At 44.1% G+C, this 21,201-nt stretch overlaps 1 protein-coding gene across 2 annotated transcripts in view; it reads left to right on the top strand.

The window, feature by feature from the left end:
- Window positions 1-19,460, top strand: part of LOC117351800 (histidine--tRNA ligase, cytoplasmic-like) — a 51,107-nt gene extending 31,647 nt beyond the window's left edge. For both annotated transcript variants that reach the window (XM_033927618.1, XM_033927619.1), the window contains exons 6-13: window positions 5,574-5,681; window positions 7,174-7,272; window positions 7,968-8,061; window positions 9,216-9,343; window positions 9,438-9,704; window positions 10,359-10,475; window positions 12,034-12,180; window positions 17,997-19,460. In XM_033927618.1, the coding sequence (XP_033783509.1) occupies window positions 5,574-5,681; window positions 7,174-7,272; window positions 7,968-8,061; window positions 9,216-9,343; window positions 9,438-9,704; window positions 10,359-10,475; window positions 12,034-12,180; window positions 17,997-18,059 (1,023 nt within the window). In that variant the 3' untranslated portion in view covers window positions 18,060-19,460. The remainder of the gene's footprint in view (window positions 1-5,573; window positions 5,682-7,173; window positions 7,273-7,967; window positions 8,062-9,215; window positions 9,344-9,437; window positions 9,705-10,358; window positions 10,476-12,033; window positions 12,181-17,996) is intronic.
- The last annotated feature ends 1,741 nt before the right edge of the window (window positions 19,461-21,201 follow it).

Below are 21,201 nucleotides of genomic sequence, written 5' to 3'. Positions count from 1 at the left end.
CTCCCACAGTGGACGATGCTCCTGACGGATGCGAGTCTCCTGGGTTGGGGGGCTCAGTGTTTGGGTCACTCAGCTCAGGGCACCTGGTCCACGGAGGAGGCCTCCTGGTCGATCAACGTGTTGGAGACCAGAGCGGTCCGTCTGGCGCTGTTGGCTTTCCACTCCCTGTTGCTGGGCAAGTCGGTCAGAGTGCTGTCGGACTATGCCACGGCGGTGGCTTATGTCAATCGTCAGGGGGGCACCAAGAGCACTCAGGTGGCGCAGGAGGCGCCTCTGCTCATGGTTTGGGCGGAGTCCCATCTGCTGGACCTCTCGGCCTCTCATATAGCCGGAGTAGAAAATGTTCAGGCAGACTTCCTCAGTCGTCACTTCCTAGATCCAGGAGAGTGGTGTCTCGGCGCCGAGGCGTTTCAGTTGATAGTGCAGGCTTGGGGGCAGCCCCTGATGGACCTGATGGCCACGGGTGGCAACGCCAAAGTGCCCCGCTTCTTCAGTCGTCGCAGGGACGGTCTGGCCGAGGGTCTGGATGCTCTGGTCCAGCAGTGGCCAACGGAGGGGCTGTCGTATGTGTTCCCTCCTTGGCCGCTGGTGGGCAGAGTGCTTCTTCGCATTGTTCACCATCCGGGTTTGGTGGTGCTGGTGGCGCCGGATTGGCCTCGCCGTCCGTGGTATGCGGATCTGGTGAGGCACCTGGTAGCGGATCCTCTTCCTCTGCCTCTCTCGGACGACCTTCTGATGCAGGGTCCCATTCCCATGTTCGACCCGTCTCCCTTCTGTCTTACGGCGTGGCTCTTGAAAGGGGTCGCCTTAGCAAGAAGGGATATTCAGACAAGGTGATCTCTACTCTGTTGGGGTCCCGGAGGCTTTCTACCTCTCGGGCTTATGTGCGGGTTTGGCGTCTCTTTGAGGAATGGTGTTGGGCGCGGGGAGTGACCTCTTTTCGCGCTTCTCTGCCTCACATTCTAGAGTTCTTGCAGGATGGCCTGGATAGAGGCCTGGCTTGGTCTTCTCTCCGGGTTCATCTTGCGGCCCTGTCGGCCTTTCGAGGGTTGGTGTCAGGTCAGCGTTTTATCGGCTCTTCCTGATGTGATTTGGTTTTTGCGGGCGGCCAAGTTGCTTAGGCCTCCCCTACGGCCCTCGGTTCCCTCTTGGGATCTTAATCTGGTTCTCTCTGTTTTGGTGCGTCCGCCTTTCGAGCCCTTGGACGTCTGTTCTTTGAAGGACCTTACTTTGAAGGCGGTCTTTTTGGTGGCCATTACTTCTGCTAGGCGTGTTTCTGAGCTGCAGGCTTTCTCTTGTAGGGCTCCCTTCTTGGAGTTTTCTAGGGAGCGGGTCGTCTTGCGGCCTGTTCCTTCCTTTCTGCCGAAGGTTGTTTCTCCTTTTCATGTCAATCAATCGGTGGTTCTCCCGGTCTTGGGTGGTCGGGAGGGCTCTTCTGAGCAACGGCAGCTGCGCAAGTTGGATGTCGGTCGGGTCCTTCGCTCTTATGTGCAGCGGACCCAGGAATTCCGGAAGTCCGATCATCTCTTTGTCCTCCTGGCGGGTCCTCGTCGGGGAGCTGGCGCTTCTAAGGCTATTATTGCGCGCTGGATCAAGGAGACGATTGCTTCCGCTTATCTTCTGAAACAGCAGCCTATTCCAGAGTTTCTCAAGGCTCATTCCACTCGGGGTCAGGCGGCTTCTTGGGCTGAGTCGTCGCTCGTGCCTCCAGTGGATATTTGTAAGGCTGCGGTTTGGTCCTCCTTACATTCCTTTGTTCGTCATTATCGGGTTGATGTGCAGGCGCGTCGGGACGCGGTGTTCGGTGAGCGTGTACTGGTATCGGCCCTTCGGGGGTCCCGCCCGTGAGAGGGACTGCTTTGGTACGTCCCATTCGTAAAGTTAACCTCTACTGGTCTGGAGAGTGCTAAAGAAGGAGAAATTAGGTTCTTACCTGCTAATTTACTTTCTTTTAGCTTCTCCAGACCAGTAGAGGTCCCCACCCTGTCTGTTGTTGTTGTTGTTGGGGCTGTTGCGCGGGCAGTTTTTGGTTTTTGCTGCGGGTTCTAGTATTTTTCTAGGGCCGGGGAGAATTGAAGAACAGCGGCTGTGGCTCGGCTGGCTTAGCTGGCGAGCTGTGGGGACATTCTTCCTTCGGGAATTTCTCCTCTGCATTTTCCAACAGCATTTTGGGTATGTTATTTGTTACTCCTTTCGGAGTATTGTTTTTTCTCTCTGTTTTTTTCCAGTTCTTGGTTCTGCTTGGCTATTCGGCAGACTGAGGGAAATAGAGAGGAGGGGCTAGGATATACTGTCCCAAAGTTTTGTTTTCAGTCTCCACCTGCTGGTCATGATTAGATATATACCCATTCGTAAAGTTAACCTCTACTGGTCTGGAGAAGCTAAAAGAAAGTAAATTAGCAGGTAAGAACCTAATTTCTCCTTAATGGCCCCTATATCTTTTTAAAATTATTATAATTCCCATTCTGCAAAGCAAGAACTCTCTCCATTTTATATATATAACATACTGAATTCCACCAAAATGTAAAATTAAGTCTTGTATAGTCTTTCCAATTCCTAGTGATGTGCTGAATGGCAACTCCTGTTAATATTAATAATAACTTATTATTAGATGTTGAAATTTGACTTTTATACCTCATTGAAGTACCAAATAAAATTGTATCATATGACAAGGTAACATGATTTTCTAATAGCAAATTAATTTGGGGCCAGATTGATTTCCAGAATGCATTAATACATTCCCTCCTTCAGTCTCTTACAACTCCCTAGTGCCCACCGATTCCACTCCCACCCTAATGGTCTCCAACCCTATCCCAGCTGACAGATCCTGGACCACCTTTGAGCGCGTATCTGAATCCCTGGTCCTCAATCTCTGCCTCAAACTGAAATCCTGTAATTGCTCCTTGGACCCATTCCCCTCCTACCTATACGAGAACATTCCCGCTCAGGCTATTTCTTCTATCACTATTCTCATAAACTCCGCCCTTCAGTCGGGCCATTTCTCCCCAGAAATGGGTCATATCGCCTTGACCCCACTACTGAAAAAATCTGACCTTGACCCTTCCATACCATCCAGCTATCGCCCAATTGCAAATATCCCTCTCCTAACCTAGATGCTAGAGTCCATCATTTCTTCCCAACTCTCATCATACTTAGAGAGATTCTCTATTCTTTTACCCTATCAATATGGCTTTCGTCCTAACTTCAGCACCTAATCCCTATTGTTTTCCCTGATTTCAAGGGTTCAACAACTTCACTCTCGAAACAAGTTCGCCGTCCTCCTATAATTTGACCTTTCCGCTGCTTTCGACGTTGTTCACCATGATATTCTTGTTTACCAACTCTCTGAGATAGGTATCAACTCCAGTCCTAGGTTGGTTCTCTAAATTCCTCCGCTCTCGTTCTTACATTGTTAACATGAATGGCACCTCATCCTTCCCCTGGAAACCGAATTGTGGAGTCCCGCAAGGCTCTCCACTATCCCCTATCCTTTTCAACATCTATATGTCCTCCCTAAAACTCCTCCACTTATCCCCCCTTGAAACAATTTACACTTATGCAGACGACATCCTTGTCCTCCTCGAGACCGATTCGAACCTCACCGACCTGTCTAAGAACATATCCTCTTGTATAATGAACCTACAATCCTGGGCCCACACTGTGCAAATGAAATTGAATGAGTCCAAAACAAGACTTCTTTGGCTCGGTCCAAAACTAGATCACCTACCCACCTCCATCCCATTACCCTCTGGCTCCTCTCTGCAGCTTGAGTTTTCGAGCAAGGTCTTGGGCATCATCATTGATTCCACATTGTCCTTCACTGACCACCTCCAATCCTTGGTAAAAAAATGCTTTTTCAGCCTTCATATGCTGAGGAAAGTTAGATCCTGCTTCCATCAAAAACATTTTACCCTCCTTGTCCAATCCATCATCCTCTCCAGATTGGACTATTGCAACTCTATCTACTTAAGCCTAACTAAGAAAAACCTCCACAGACTCCAACGGATTCAGAATGTCACGGCCAAGTTTATCTTCGCTAAAAGTAAATTTGACCATGTCTCCCCGCTCATGGCCAAGCTCCACTGGCTTCCGATAATCGCCAGGGTCCACTATAAATGCGCCTATTTAACTTTCAAAATCCTATATGGTATCCTCCCTCCCTTTATCCCTCTTTCTTGGAATTCCTCAAACCCTAATACCACCAGATCTTCCCACAAATTAAAACTATCCTTCCCCTCGCTAAAAGGCATTTCCCACACAGGAAAGCTAGGGACCTCCCTCCACTTCAAAATCACTGAGCTCTGGAACAACCTTACCTCCCCTCTTCGGAACTTGAGCTCTCTCCAAGTTTTCCGCAAACATCTGAAAACCTGGCTTTTCTCAAAAAATGTAAGTCTCCCTCCAACTTAGGAATCAAGGAAACTCATATCTTGGCATCCCAAGTCCTCTAAATTTTCTTCACACTTCTACCTCGCGCCGCATGTTCCCTGATCTGTCGCGGCGGCACGAGTGCGCATGCGCGCTAGACAGGCTTCCCTGCACTCCACCTCACAATACGGAAGTTTCCTTAGATGCTGACGATCGCCTCCACAAGCCGGGACTGGGGCACAAAGAGCGCCTCCTTCCCCCCCCCCCCTCCGCAACGAACCGAAAAACTGACCCCGCCGCCCGGGACCCGAGTCCTTTGCCACCCCCACCCTACCCTTCCCGCGGACCTGACTACGAACCTTGCAATTCCAGCGTGTGCAGCAATCTTCACATGCTGCTTCGGGCCCTTCTACTGCCCTGATTTGCTCTGCCACATCTCTGATGATGTCATCAGGGACGTGCCAGAGTAAATCAGGGCAATAGAAGGATCTGAAGTAGCGTGTGAAGACTGCTGCACACGCTGCTGGAATCACCAGCATTGTAGTCAGGACCGCGGGAAGGGAAAGGGGGGTAGAGGAAATGCTAATTCTGCTGCACAGGGCCGTTAATGTAATGGGCTTGCTTTCGGGAGGGGGTAGGGAGACAGAAGGGGGCCACGGAGAGACAGTCAGGCATGGAACAACAGATAAATACAGGTAGGCAGGGGGCCAGGGAGAAAGATAGAGAGACATACAGAAAGAAAGATAGGGGGCCAGGGAGAGAGCCAGACATAAAGAAAGACAAACAGACAGGGGGCCAGAGAGACAACAGATAAATACAGGTAGGCAGGGGGGCCATGGAGAAAGACAGAGAGACATACAGAAAGAAAGACAGGGGGCCAGGGAGACAGATAGAATAAACACAGACAGACAGCAGAGAAAGAGAGAAAGAAACCTCCCCCCCCCCCCCCAGACAAACACTAACCAAGGATAGAGAGAGAGAGAAAGAAAGAATGACAGACAGGGGGCCAGAGACAGACAGAAAGAAAGACAGACAGACATCTATTCTAGCACCCGTTAATTTAACGGGCTTAAAGACTAGTATATGAATAATATGGATGGAAAAATTGATCAAAATAGTGCCCCTGTTTTTTCTGTGGTTGCAGCTTCATCCTTGGTTAGTTAAGAACTGTGTAAACTTTTACTTTTCTGTTGCCTGTGTCCCAGGATTTTGACATTGCTGGCAAGTATGATCCCATGATTCCTGATGCTGAGTGTGTGAAGATTATGCATGAGATCCTTACTGACCTGCAGCTGGGAGACTTTCTGATAAAGGTAAATGCAGAATTTAGAATTGGCCATCTATAAAGAGAAGTCCCTCAGTTGGTGTGTCTGCCAAGCTCATTCTCTTTGAAACAGAATAAGGAAGTGCTGGTTACAGCACATATTTAGAAAAAGAAAGACAAGATAGAAGTAGCAGAGATCTAGAAAATACAGCAAGCAAACATATTCAAAAAAATTGCCCCTGGGTTTCATCTTATGTATAGGAGCAGTTCACAAATTTACATATGTCATCATATGTTCCCTTTATTCCCTCAATTTTGTTTGTTCAAAGTTTAATATTAGGCAGTGTTAGTTCTGATAAATACAAAAATCATAACCACCATAAGATGGGCTTTTGGACCTTTGATCTGTCCTAGTATGGCAATTATTATGTTCTTATTATAGGTGGTTAGGTTTGTGAGCTCTCTGCTTCCTTCCCCCTTGCTTTAGCAATTTTTGTTGGTGGTGGTGGTGGTCATTAGCTTATTACATCTGAAGTATTTTTTTTTAAAAAGTCTGTTAGATTTTTAAATGAAGTTTTACCATATTAACCATAAAGGTATGTAATTAAGCCATTTCATACTAGTTCTGTACTTATAAGAGAGACTTGGTCTGAAAACATTACTGTTGGAAAATGCTAGAATGCGTATCTCAAAGTTGTAGTTCTTGAGAGCAGCTCATTTGTGCTACAACTAATCGTCATCCTTCGTGAAGGAGACTATTTCAGAGCTCAGATTAGAGTTCTGAGATGCTTCTGTGATATCCTGCCTTTTCTCTGTTTATTGTGTAGCTCTCTCAGTTGTCTACATCTTTTCCTCTGCACTAAATGGTAAATCTTCTACAAATAATTGTACTTGGCAGCTGTGAATAGAGAATGACATGGTGACAAAATTCATCACCGTTCCCGTCCCCACGGATAACCGCGGGAAACCATCTTCATGTCATTCTTTAAAGAGAGAGGGAAGAATCAGAGTATGAATGGCCACAACCACTGACCCGCAAGCTTTGCTTTGAAGAATGCTGGTATCGAAGGACTGAGGTTGAAATAGACACTAGAAAATGACATGGGATTATTTCCCGCGGTTATCCGCGGGGACGGGAACGGTGATGAATTTTGTCACCATGTCATTCTCTATCTATCTGTGAATGAGCACTAAAAGTGCAGGGATAGAGGTGCCATACTCAGCCCCAAGGGAAGAGCACATGGAATCTCTTAGGGAGAGGAGGAGATAGTGGATGGAAAAGACTGGATGGGCCATTTGGTTTTTTATCTGCCAACATATTTCTAAGAGTGGGGATAGTTTTATCAGAGTATCACGGAAGAAAAGTAAATAAGTTGAAATTGTGGTGTCACAGTTGAGGAATCTCCAAAGAGTTTAGGAACGGCTTTGATGAATATAAAGGTGCCACAAAAGTGTGACATTTGTCAGTTGCAGGACTGAATGAGGTGTGAATGGCTGAGTCTCCTTTCTTTGCACCTCAAATGTGATTCTCTTCTTTCTAGGTTAATGACAGGCGCATATTGGATGGTATATTTGCAGTTTGTGGTGTTCCAGACAGCAAATTTCGAACTATTTGCTCTTCAGTGGACAAACTAGACAAGGTCTGTTTGGAATTTATCTTTAATGGGAGATAGGCATAGCCAGTATAGCTGCTTCCAGTTAAGTACGGAATAGAAAGGGCTGCAAAGAATGAGCAAATTAATAGCTCCAGTAAAAAAATAAATCCTACACACACAGATGAGCAATCAATTGTGTTAGTACTGGCCTTAGTTCAATATTGAATCAGAAAATAAGATTAAATATTGAACTAAGGCCAGTACTGGGCAGACTTGCACGGTCTGTGTCTGTATATGGCCGTTTGGTGGAGGATGGGCTGGGGAGGGCTTCAATGGCTGGGAGGGTGTAGATGGGCTGGAGTAAGTTTTAACAGAGATTTCGGCAGTTGGAACCCAAGCACAGTACTGGGTAAAGCTAAGAAGAAAAAAATAAAAAATTTAAATTGAATCAGGTTGGGCAGACTGGATGGACCATTCGGGTCATTATCAGCCGTCATCTACTATGTTACTATGTTAGAGAGTGGTCTTTTAGTGAGTAGCCAGTGCATTGTGGATATGATACTTCCACAGTGATGCAGATTCCAAATGGATATGATATCTGCAGCAGAAACTAACATTTAGAGGGGAAGTCAACTAAAGACGGCTGATAGTTTGTGTATTAATGGATGTGATTTTTGAATTGGCTACTTTTTGCTCTGGGAGCACTAGTTAATTTTACCTTCTGTTTTTTTTTTTCTCAGACGTTGTGGGAGGATGTGAAGAATGAAATGGTGGGAGAGAAGGGGCTTGCACCTGAAGCTGCAGATCAAATAGGAGAATACGTTCGTCTTAATGGTGTGTGTTAGTTGATCAGAAAGTGCTTATGTAGCCACATCTACCAGTAATCTTATTCAATTTTCTTTCTCTTTAGTGCCAGATGAGTTCAAATTATGAAAATAAAGGCCTTACCTTGCTTCTTATCTCTAAAACCTAGCTGTTTTAATTTTCCATCATTCCCTTGAATTGTGAGATTTAACATAGAAAGTGACGGCAGATAAAGACCATACTGCCTATCCATTCTGCCCCTGTACACCTACTGCTAAGCTCTGTAATCCATTCTTCCCTCGGAAATCCTCTGCTTTCTTTTCAAATACTATCCTCAATTCCACCTCCACTGTGAGGCTGTTTACTTGTTATGCCCTTGCATTTATTAATCATTTAAATGCATATACTGCAAAAAATTATGGGTGGCTATCTTCAAATGAATTAAGGATAGCTGGGTTCCAGTAGAAAATGTGAGTGGAGGAATAGCCTAATGGTTAGTGCAATGGGCTGAGAACCTAGGGAACCGAGTTCAATTTCCACTGCAGTTCCTGGTGACCTTGGATAAATCACTTAACCCTGCATTGCCCCAAGCACAAAAAAACCCCCTTAGATTGTGAGCCTACTAGGGACAGAGAAATAAATGTAAAGCGCTCTGGTTGTACTACAGAAAGGTGGTATATTGAATGCATGACCTTTTACCCTTAACATGCATTTTGGCTTTTCTGTGAGGCTCTCTTTACATCAGGGCTATTCCTGGAAGGTGAGTTTTACACTTCCCCCTCCGTATTCACGGAGCTAGGGGATCAGCATGGCCGCGAATAACTTTACGTATGTTATTCACGTTTTTTCTGTAAAAAGCTCCTAAAAGGACACAAAACTGCGAACAACCTTACCTGTTCCTATGAAAAAAGTACCGCAATTTTCTCTGGGCATCGCTGGGAGCAGCGACTTCCTTTGACGTAAATTTGGCGGCAGAGCTTGCGCACGAAAAACTGCGAATAACCGAAACCGTGAATACGGAGGGGGAAGTGTATAGCTTTATTTGCCGAGTGGCGTCCAGGGGACTTACGTTTTGGCATCACTGACCTTTTTAGCCCACCTGCAAGTAGGCTAAGCATACTGGAAATGAAGTCTATTAACCTTTTTTTCTATAAGATTTCAGCGGTGTCTTTTGACTTCTTCAGGTGGGATGGCTCTGGTCGAACAGCTGTTGCAGGATCCCCAACTGTCCCAGAACAAGTTGGCCTTAGAAGGGCTGGAGGACATAAAGATGCTGTTTCAGTACCTTAGACTCTTTGGTGTGACAGATCATGTAAGAATCCAGGGGTGAAGAAGGATTGTCGCTGATGTTCTGATTAATCACGTGGCAGAGGCCTTCCTGCTGTTAACTGCTCTCCATCCTGCAGGTTTCCTTTGACCTGAGCCTGGCCCGTGGGTTGGATTATTACACTGGAGTGATCTATGAGGCTGTCCTTCTCCAGAACCAGGGGGAGGTGCAGTTTCAGCAGCAGAATGATCATGCTGAAGAATCGGTCGGTGTGGGCAGTGTGGCTGGAGGAGGACGCTATGACGAGCTAGTCGGAATGTTTGATGCCAAGGGCAGAAAGGTGCCATGTGTGGGACTCAGTATTGGAATTGAGAGGATATTTTCCCTCATGGAACAGAAAGTTCAGGTAAACTTTCTTCCGTTCATTCCTTTCAGTTGTATCCTCATTTGAGACTTCCAAAGCGTATATTAGACAACATCATTCCTCATAAGAACATAAGAAGTTGCCTCCGCTGAGGCAGACCACAGGTCCATCCTGCTCAGCGGTCCGCACCCGCGGCGGCCCATCAGGCCCATTGCCTGAGCAATGGTCTATACCTATCTATACCCCCCAATCCCTTTTTCTTCTAGGAATCTATCCAAACCTTCTTTGAAACCATTTAATGTTTTCTTGTCTACAACAGCCTCTGGAAGCGCGTTCCATGTATCCACCACCCTCTGAGTGAAAAAGAACTTCCTAGCGTTTGTTCTAAACCTGTCCCCTTTCAATTTCTCCGAGTGCCCCCTTGTACTTGTGGCGCCCCTTAATTTGAAAAATCTGCCCCTGTCTACTTTTTCTACTCGTACCCTCTTTTCTTTGCCATCTCTTTGAACAGATGCATGTTGTTCCCATATTGTGATTCAGAATTCTTCATAATTATCTTCCTTCTGGCTTAAAGGCTGACTGACATTCAGCAACATTTGACATGTTTTGACATAGGTTTTATCACTATATTCATAGTACCATGATGATGGCCTTGATTTTTCAGTATTTTGTGCTGTTCCTATTCTCTCACCTCAGGCTTCTGAAGAGAAGGTCAGAACAACAGAGACTCAGGTGTTAGTGGCAGCAGCTCAAAAAAGACTTCTTGAAGAGAGGCTGAAGCTCATTTCAGAACTTTGGGATTCAGGAATTCAGGTAAGATGCAGCGATCGCTGAAAGGCATCGTTACAGCATGTCATGTGACTTGGGCATGACATATGGGGAAAGAATGGAGCACATGACTTCTGTAGAAACTTAAAGAAAGAAAGATAAGACAATGTGTATGTGTCATGTTTGGGTTTTTTTCATCTGCATCGGAGTCACAAAATTGCAGAAAGCAGCATAGGGGGAATGTCCTAATCCAATATCTTTATGTAAAGAGAAGCAGTGTGTTTTCCTAGGAGCTCCCTTGGTCATTCCTTGGGATTTGTAAGAGTACAGTAGCAACATTCTCTTCTTTTCCTTTTTTTTTTTTCTTTTTTTTTTTTTAGTTCATTAATTTTATTGAATATTATAAGTAATATACAGAAAGCAGTTCAAATACATAAAAATTGAATAAGAAATAGTGATGTAGAAACAAAAGAAACCATAATTGCTGTTATTTGCATATAGTAGATTAGTAAGAAGAATTCAGAGTATTTGAAACTGCTAAGAAAAGAAATAGAAAGGATAGAAAAGCAGAGAAGATGAATTGAAATAAAAAAGAAAAAAGAGAGAGAAAGAAAGAGAGAGAGAAAGAGAGAGAGGCAGAAGTGTCTACAAGGCAGAATGAACATATGAATCTAAGAATGACCAAGGTGATTTATTTTGCACCAAATTTGTAGATAAACAAGATATCGTGTTCTTTTCATATGCATATCTCTTCTTTTCCTATTGAGTAATGTTCTCTGTTTTCTTCTGTCCTGTAATTAATTTTATTATCAGCTGCTTATAGTACTTACTAGTGGGCGGAACCTATTCACCTCTCACCCCTATTCACCCCTCACAAAGATACCCGACGTAAGAAACTTTACGACAGCCTTCTAGCAACACAGGCAACGAAAATTGACCCCACCATCACCAATCTGATGACCAAAACAACAGACATCAAAGTGTTTCGAAAAGAAATCAAAACATTTCTATTCAAAAAACACGTCCTTACTTACTAATCTCCTCCCTAATCGCATATGCTCTCTCCCCCGTAAATAACACATCAGTCAACTCCTCGAACCTCACCTGCCAAAAATATTAGATTCCCAAATAAGAATCAACCATCGGTATCCAATAATCCTATCCCTTCAAAGTAAGGTAACTTTCTTCGGTTACCTGAATATATTGTTATTCTCCACTGTATCCTGTAATTACTGAATCTTGCTAAGTAATTCTATCGGAAAAATTCCAGTTATCCTCTAATTTGTAATTCTCTACCATAACATGTAATATACTTGTATCGTTGTTATGTAATTCTCTCGGTAATGTCCAGATCTCTTCTAATTGTAATCCGCTTAGAACCGCAAGGCACAGGCGGAATAGAAATCACTAATGTAATGTAATGTAATGTAACAAATGAACTTGAAACTTCCCAGGAAAAGAAAGTTAATTTTTGTTACAATGGCATCCCCTATAGACTTACAATCTGAGGTTGTATAATGAATATTTATTGCTAGCTTCTTATGGTACATCCAAGTCTGTATCAGGCATGATCACTGCTAGCTTTTCTTTGGGCTCCCTGCAGGCAGAGATGCTGTATAAGAAGAATCCCAAGCTGCTTAACCAGCTTCAGTACTGTGAAGAGACAGGAATCCCTCTCGTGGCCATCATTGGGGAGCAGGAGCTCAAAGATGGAGTTGTGAAATTGCGAGTCGTTTCTACGCGTGAAGAGGTGAGTGTTACCCTTTGTTTCTGTGAAAACTGTGTGAAAGAATAATGGGCCATGGTTTTGTGGTTTATTGTATTTAATATACCAACTTTCCGCAACTAGAGCAAAGCGGTTTGCAATAAAATAAAAAGGGAAATAGAAAAGAACACCATTAATAATAGGAAAGAGTACAATCACTCAAGTTAAAAGAAACAAACAAATTATCAGTTGTACTAGATCAGTGTATCTCAAACTGTGTGCCTCCTGAGATTCCAAGTGTGCCCCGGCACATTGAGGAGGAAGAGAGGCGCTGCCAGCTGACTTCCCTACACGGTTCAGCGCCAGCACTGCCCGATTTCCATAGGCCTGTACGTTTTCCCTTCTCTCTAGCGTCCTTCGCTTTCCCCCTGGCCTTCCAGTCTCACCTTTTAAAGCTAATTACAGCAGCCTGCAGAGGATCACTGGTAGGCAAAATGATTTTAGCTTTAATGAGGAGGCCGATGACGAGGCACTCACCGTGATCGGAGCGGAGCGTTTACGGGATCGGCGGGACGTCGGAAGGACCGGGGTCACCGCTGTAGCTGGAGGTCGCTCAAGGGAAGTGGAAGGCTTCTTAGCCGGCTTACCTGGCGCTATCGACCCCGAAGGAAGATCAGGCGGTGTCGATGTGGTCGGTGCCGATTTAGGCGGTGCCGTCGACGTCGGGGCCTGATCCATGGTAGAACCGGTACCGAAAAGAATATTTTGCTGTATTTGCCGGTTCTTAAGAGTGTGTTTCTTGAGAGTAGCACAGCGGGTGCAGGTGTCAGCCCGATGCTCTGGACCCAAACACTGAAGGCACCAGTTGTGTGGGTCAGTTAGAGAGATCGGGCGTGCACACCGCTGGCACTTCTTGAAGCCCGGCTGAGGGGACATGAAGGGAAACACGGCCTCCGCGAAATCAAACCCGGAGGCTTGGATGATTACAACAGGCCCCGCCGGGGCCGGCTGCAAAAATAAAGAAAAAGACACGAAAAAGAATTTTTTTTTTTTTTTTTTTTTTGAAGAATGAAGTCGAAAGACAAAAATAGAACCAAAAGTGGATCAAAAATCGCGAGCGGGAAGGCAAAATGAGAGTTTTCAACGGCCGTTGAAAAGCACATGTGTCTTCTTCGCTCCGCGGAAACGAAGAAACTGGAGACCACGCACTCCTCCGTCGGGCGGGAAGGCACCCGCGCATGCGCGGTGCGGCCAACTAGAACTTTCTAGTTAAAAAGGTCCGTACCGGGGCTCCGTCGGTGACGTCACCCATACGTTAAGAATATGCTGCCTGCTTGTCCTGGGATAAGTATAGAAACCCAAAAGGTCATGCATGTGCAAGACCGGAGGGTTAGGACTACGATGGGAAGATAGGACTTCAATGAGAAACCAAGGTGGCAAGGGAGCCCCTTCTGGTGATTCAGACAGGTCGTGACCTGTTTGGGCCGCCGCGGGAGCGGACTGCCGGGCAGGATGGACCTATGGTCTGACCCGGCAGAGGCACTGCTTATGTTCTTATGTTCTTAATAAAAAAGATTTAAACTAACATTGCCTCAAAAATGGGCAGTATGGATGGACCATCATCTGCTATGTTTCTGTGTTCTGAAAGATGTGAGATTTTAGAGTGGCCCTGAATTTACTGAATGATAGTTCTAGGCAAACCTCTTTGGGCAAGGCATTCCATAGAGATAGGACAGTACAATAAAAAGCTCTATTCCTAGGTGAGTCAAGTCTGGCATGGTACACAGATGTAGTATGTAGATGACGGTCAATCATGGACCATAAGACCCTAGGTGGAGCAAAAAGAATAATGGAAGAAGAGAGAGACAATGAAATACCTGATTCCAAAATGTTATGAGTACAGGTAAGCACTTTGAATATGATCCAATAATGAACAGGGCTGTGAAGCTGGAAGCAGTTTTGGGTGAGTCAGTCTGTAAAAATGCACCGACTCCAACTGCAGCCTCCAAAATAAAATTACTATATACTATATACATTATATGCTTATATATACATATCTTTGTCCTGGATCTAAAGTATTGGTAAATAAGCTATATTTATCAGTACTTTAGATCCAGAACAAAAAATTTAAAGCCTAATATTGATGGCAATCAAATTTACTAGTGTGGTAAGAGATTCTAATGGAGAAATTAGGATATCTGATAATTTTATTTCCATTAATCCTTGCCACTATTCCAGTTATGTCCATCAACCAGCAGGTGTAGATAGAGAACACAGAATTTGAACTGTGCTATATCCTGTCAAGCAGCCCAGCTCTTCAATATTTGCATAGACAACCAGACTCCAAATAGAAAAACCTAAGCAACCTCAAAAAAGCAAACAAATCCTTGAAAAGCTATGCACTCCAGAAACCTTGCAGAGAGGTAAAATAACATGTTCGCCAATGACACCAAACTTTGCAACATAGTAGGTAAAAGCACTTTGCCCGACTTGGCAGCTTGACTTCAATGCAAAAAAATGTAAGGTCATGCACCTTGGCAGCAGAAATCCGTGCAGAACTTACACACTAAATGGTGAGACCTTAACCGAGACTGTAGCAGAACGGGATTTAGGAGTAATAATCAGTGAAGACATGAAAACTGCCAATCAGGTGGAGAAGGCTTCATCCAAGGCTAGAAAATGATGGGTTATATCCGAGAAGCTTTGTCATCCGGAAGCCCGAAGTCATCATGCCGTTGTACAGATCCATGGTGAGACCTAACCTGGAATATTGTGTACAATTCTGGAGGCCACATTACCAAAAAGATGTGCTGAGAGTCGAGTCGGTTCAAAGAATGGCCACCAGGATGGTCTCGGGGCTTAGGGATCTCCCGTATGAGGAAAGGCTGAATAAATTGCAGCTATACTCACTCGAGGAACGTAGAGAGAGAGGAGACATGATTGAGACTTTTAAATATATCACAGGCCGTATCGAGGTGGAAGATGATATCTTCTTTCTTAAGGGGCCCTGGGCCACAAGAAGGCATCCGCTAAAAATCAGAGGAGGGAAATTTCATGGCAACACCAGGAAGTATTTCTTCACCAAAAGGGTGGTTGATCATTGGAACGAACTTCCACAGCAGGTGATTGTGGCCAGCAGTGTGCAAGATTTTAAAAGTAAATGGGATAAGCATGTGAGATCTCTAGGGTGGTAAAGTCGAGGGGGTGGGTCATTATAGTGGGCAGACTTGATGGGCTATGGCCCTTTTATGCCGTCATTTTCTATGTTTCTAGAAAGAGAGGGGACATGAAATACAACTAGCAGACAAGCAAACCCCAAGAAAGAGGAGTCTTTTCAGCCCATTTTGGAACTCAAGGGTGTCAACAGGGCGTTCCGGGTTCCCTCTTTTTGCATGGAATCCCTATTAAAAAACAAAACAGTACTTCTGGCAGTCCAACCTGGAGGATTTCTGACTTCTCTCGACCTGACAGAGGTCTACCTGCATTTTTGGGAGCGCATTATCAGTTTTGTGCGCTTCCCTTTGGTCTGGCCACTGCGCTGCGTACCTTTATCAAAATTATGGTGGCAGTGGCAAGGAGGGCATTCTGGTTCACCTCTATCTGGATGACTGGTTGATTCGCGCCAGGTTGTTTCAGGGGAGTTCCCGGGTTACGTCTCTGTTTGTGGAGTTCCTGTATTTCCTGGACTGGGTGGTTGACCTGGGCAAAAGCCTGGACTCCCTCTCAGCATTTGGAGTATCTCAGCATTCTGTCCAACACCAGTTTGGGGAGAGTGTTCCTTTCAGAAGCCAAGGTGTGCAAATTGCAGTCACAGATTCGTTCCCTGCCTGCTTGTCGCTGCCCTCGGGCACAGGTCTTTCTGCAGGTCTTGGGGGGTCACTGGCGGCCTCCCTGGAAGTGGTCAGATGGGCTTGGGCTCAACTGCACCTTTTTCAGTATGCACTTCTTCAGCGGGGATCACCACAGACTCAACGATCTGGACTCTCCCGTTCTTTAGGGGTCGGTGGCTACAGTCTTCCAATCTAATTCAGGGAGTGAGCCTAGATCAGTCCCAGTGGACAGTGCTTCTCAGCCCCAGTGGACAGTGCTTCTCACAGACGCCAGTCTCCCTTGGTTGGGGGGGGGGGCTCAGTGCCTCGGTTGCTCAGTTCAGGGTGGCTGGTCACCGGTGGAGGCATTCTGGTCAATCATTGGCCTGGAGACCGGAGCCATTCGGCTAGCATTGGTGGACTTCCAGTCCTTGCTGGAGGGCAAGTCAATTTGAGTTCTCTCAGATAATGCCACAGCAGTGGCCTGTGTCAGTCATCTAGGGGGCACCAAGAGTCTTAATGGCTCTGGAGATCTCCCTCCTCATGGAATGGGTGGAGGCTCATCTTCTGGACATCTCTGCTTCCCACTTAGCCGTCTGGACAATGTCCAGGCAGACTTTCTCAGTCATCATACTCTGATTCCCAGCAAGTGGTGTCTCAGGCTGGAAGCCTTTGGGTTGATTGTTTGGTCCTGGGGTCAGCCGATCATGGACCGCATGACCACACGTCTCAATGCCAAGGTGCCAAGGTTCTTCAGTCGGCGCAGGGATTGCCAGGCCAAGGGGCTAGACGCTTTGTTGCAGTCTTGGCAGACGATGGGCCTGCTATGAGTCTTTCCACCGTGGCCTCTGGTGGGCAGACTTCTTCGGATTGCCTGACATGCTGGCCATGTGATCCTGGTGGTTCTGGTTTGGCCAAGGCACCCATGGTATGTAGATCTGGTTCGTCTGTGCGTGGCAGATCCTCTCCCACTGCCCCTCTCTCCTGATCTTCTATCTCAGGGTCCCATTCAAATGCTCATTCCACTTGGGGACCGACAGCTTCCAGGGCTGAGTCTTCTCTTGTTTCTGTGTTGGATATCTGTAAAGCTGCAGTTTAGTCTTCTCTCCATTGCTTTGTGCAATACTACTGTGTGGACGTTTAGGTGCGTCAGGGCGCAATGTTCAGTGAGCGCATTCTAGTGGCGGCCCTTTGGGGGTCCCACCCATGATGGGTACTGCTTTGGTACATCCCATCCATTTCTGTGCCGGTTTGGAGGGATGATAAATTAGGTCCTTACCTGCTAATTTTCTTTCTTTTAGTCCCTCCAGACCGGCACAGAACCCTGATCTGTGGGTGGTTGTTGTTTTTGTTTTTGTTTTTTTTTTGCAAAGAGTACGGTTTTTCTGTGGGTGATGGTTGTTGTTGGGGAGTTTCAAAGGCAGTGGCTTTTGGTTCATCTGGCTTAGCTGGCGAACTATGGGACGTTTTGGGGAAGGCTCTTGTTCTAATCAGTACCCAACAGGGTTTTCCTGGACCGTTTTGACTGGGCTTCAGTCTTTCTCCATGTGAATGTGGAGTCATATATTCTGGAACAAGCCTTGTTTTATTTCTGCTTGGCTATTCGTAAAGGCTGATTGTAAGAGGAACTGCACAGCCCACTTGTACTGATGTCAAAAGTTAATGTCTCAGTCTCCATTTGCTGGCAGAGGAGCGTAAACCCATCCATTTCTGTTATGAGCTAGAGGGACTAAAAGAAAGAAAATTAGCAGGTAAGGACCTAATTTCTCTGTTTCATCAGGACTTTGCTTTCTCTCCAACAGAAAAAAAGGGAGAAAAGAGTGGCCTTGAAAAGGAAACATTTTAATATCATTTTAGAGCTGTTTAGATAATAGAATAAAATGTTATCTTTCATCCTGGAAATCTATCCTTTTTTGTCAGAGATATCTGTCTTAACTAAATGAAGGCAGTGTTTTGATCGTTGAAGTTTTTAATATATTTAGTTCTATTGCCTTTTTATTTACCTTTCTTTTGTAATTGTGATTTATTTTTTTCCAAAATCCTTGTGTTTAGGTTGATGTTTCCAGAAGAAATCTTGTTGAAGAAATCAAGAAAAGAAGTGGCCAGTCATCCTAGAGCACTTGACCCATCTCATCTACTGGCAGTATCATCTGCATGCAACCAGAGTATGCTAAGAGAGAAGTTCCACCTCAAGAAAATAATTCTAATGTTACATCTGTAAAGCATTTTGGGATTCCCTTATCAGTCCCATAAAATTGAAGTGTAATATCTCTTTGCAGACTGACTTATTTTTCATTTTTTTACCTTGTCATTATAGAAGCCCAATTCCATATAGCGGAATACATCATTGGACAGCTGATCATTTTCTGCCTGAATACATCTATATGCTGACTTTATTTAACGAGGAAGATGGTTCATTAGTTTGGATTTATTATTGACGGAATTCTAAATACAGCATCTCAAATGAAATAAGTAAAGCAGTGTATTTAGAGAGAGGTATAGTGATTCAGTCGGAGAGGAGACATGAGCCCCTCTGAAATAGTATTTATTTCATTGTAAAAATTGTTTCTGGGAAAGATTCTGCAGGATGCAGCATTTCTGTCTAAGCATGATATCCCCTTGAATACATAGCATCCCAGAAGTAATCTTGATATTTTTAGTTGTGAAGATTACCACAAATACGAATATAAGCATATCCAAGTATAAGCCGAGGTAAGTTTTCCCTCAAAAAAGGGGGAAAACCTGTAACTGGACTATAAGCTAACTGGCTTATATTCAATTAAAAATTTTCTTCCCTTTCCCCTACCCCCACCCCAAGTGACTTACTTCTCTCTTGCTCCCCCCCCAATGGTGATTGGCACTTCTCTCTTGTCCTCTCCTCCCCCCCACTGCCTGCAGTGACCAGCACTTTACTCTTGTTCCCTTCTCTGTGGTGACCAGCAACCTTCTCACCCGGGCAACACGTCAATCCGCTCTCTCAAAACCTCCCTCATCGGCAGTGAGCAGCATATCAGTCACGCTGTTCACTGCTGGCAAGCATTTGACATTTTAATAGGTACTTGGTGGCAGTGCTGGGGGAAATTTTGAGAAAGCAGATGGATGGGAGAAGGAGACGCTATGTTTCTGGTATCATTGGGGGGGAAGGAAGAGAGATTGACATACCAGTCTTCACTGAAGAAAGGAGGGGAGAAGAGGCACATAAATAATCTAACTTGACTATAAGCCGAGATCCAAATTTTTTGGGCCCAAAAATCTTGACTTATAGTTGAGTATGTACAGTAATTGGCTCAAAAGTGAAACATTTCTGTTTGGGCATCAGGATCTGACAAATCCCTTTTGTAATCCTGGTATTGGTGGCTTTACATTAGTCCTAGTAAAACTCAAGGTTCTTTAGAGTTGCTGCCTACAAGGTTACTGTATTAGTGAATATCCTGTCCTCCATCATATGTAATAAGAAGGAAGAAAAATGTGTCAAGATTCTTAGCATTTAAATTCCATAAAACAGTTATGCTCTCATTTCGTGTTGGACATTATTTTCTTTATCATCATCAGGCACTAGAAACTTGTGTAAAATATGTTTCTAATTTTATTACTGCTTTTATTTAGATATATTTTAGCAAACTGCTGAACATTAGTAGAAAGTGTGCTCCCTACCTCCTTCCAAGGCTAACTCCAGTTTACTTCACTTTGCATGGTCCTGTTCCTATTTGCCCATGGCTGAGTTGCATTCTCCTATAACTTGGCTGTGCTTGCTGAGTGCTTGCCTTATAGGCAGTCTTTGGTTTCTATGAAATACTTGAATTCTAGAAAGCCCTTCATAGTCATAATCCTAGTACTGACAAGAATGATGCCATAGAATTCATTGATTAGCATATTACATATGTGAAACATTGTGTAGCTGTGGGATTTGCTAGGAAGGGGAGATGTGGAAGCGGAAGACAAATCCAGATAGCCAGGGAACAAACTTGAAAATATTTTCACTCCTTGGGATGATTTAATTTTAAAGATTTGAAATTCTATATGGAATCCCCCCCCCCCCCAAGTTTTATATTTAAGAAATTCATATCAAAATAGTGCCTGTTGTGGAAAAAAAAATTGTAAGTTACTGTAACAAGGCAGCTGCTGTTGCAACAGGAGAAATAGAGTAGGAGTCTATTTTCCAAAGGGAATCATCTGAAAAGAAATAGCTAAAATTAATTAGAAGCTTAGAAAATGGCCATTCAGCTATATCTTCCTTCTCTTTTTACCTTGACCCTTATCACTAATTAGGTGTCGTCTTTTTTTTTTTTTAACTTCTTTATTCATTTTTCCATCAATCAACAAGTTTACAATTTTATACAATATATTATACACAATCACTTGTACATTCTTACTCATATATCTTATCAAGTTGTAAAATATCCCACCCCATCCCCTCCCACTTCTATATTTCAATCATTATCATATTCTAACTCTTTCATTATATATTCAATCAATCTTGTAAAGGTGCCAAATCATTTGAATATTCCATTAATGGCCCCCATATCTTTTTAAAATTCTTATAATTCCCATTCTGTAATGCAATAGCTTTTTCCATCCTATATATATAACACACTGTATTCCACCAAAAGGTAAAATTCAGACTTGTATAATCTTTCCAGTTCCTAGTTATGTGCTGGATGGCAACTCCTGTTAATATTAATAATAATTTATTATTAGATCCTGAAATTTGACTTTTATATCTCATTGAAGTGCCAAATAAAATTGTATCATAGGACAGGGCTACATGATTTTCTAATAGCAAATTAATTTGGGGCCAGATTAACTTCCAGAATACATTTATACAAGGACAGAAAAAAAATTAAATGATCTAACGTCCCTGCTTCTTGCTTACAATGCCAACATCTATTAGATCTAGAATTATCTACTTTCTGTAAACGAACTGGGGTCCAAAACACTCTATGCAACAAAAACAACCATGTTTGTCTCATAGATGCCGACATTGTTGATTTTATTCTCCAAGACCAAATTCGTGGCCATTGAGATTCCGAAATTTGGTGTTTTATCTCAATGCTCCAAATATCCCTCAACCCAGTTTTATTTTTTTTATTCAAATATTCACTTAATAATTTATACCACTGTGACCCAAGAAATCCGCCTGAAAGCAAAGGAATTCTAAACTATATTGATCATGAAGAGTCTTCCATTCAGGGAACCCCTCCTGAATAGCCTGCTTCAATTGCAACCATTTAAAACTTTGATTTTTATTCAGACCAAA

This window comes from Geotrypetes seraphini, chromosome 18, assembly GCF_902459505.1.
Source record: "Geotrypetes seraphini chromosome 18, aGeoSer1.1, whole genome shotgun sequence".
Lineage (NCBI taxonomy): Eukaryota > Metazoa > Chordata > Amphibia > Gymnophiona > Dermophiidae > Geotrypetes > Geotrypetes seraphini.
The sequence above is the reverse complement of the archived record's forward strand: the minus strand, read 5'-3'. Positions and strand labels throughout refer to the sequence as shown.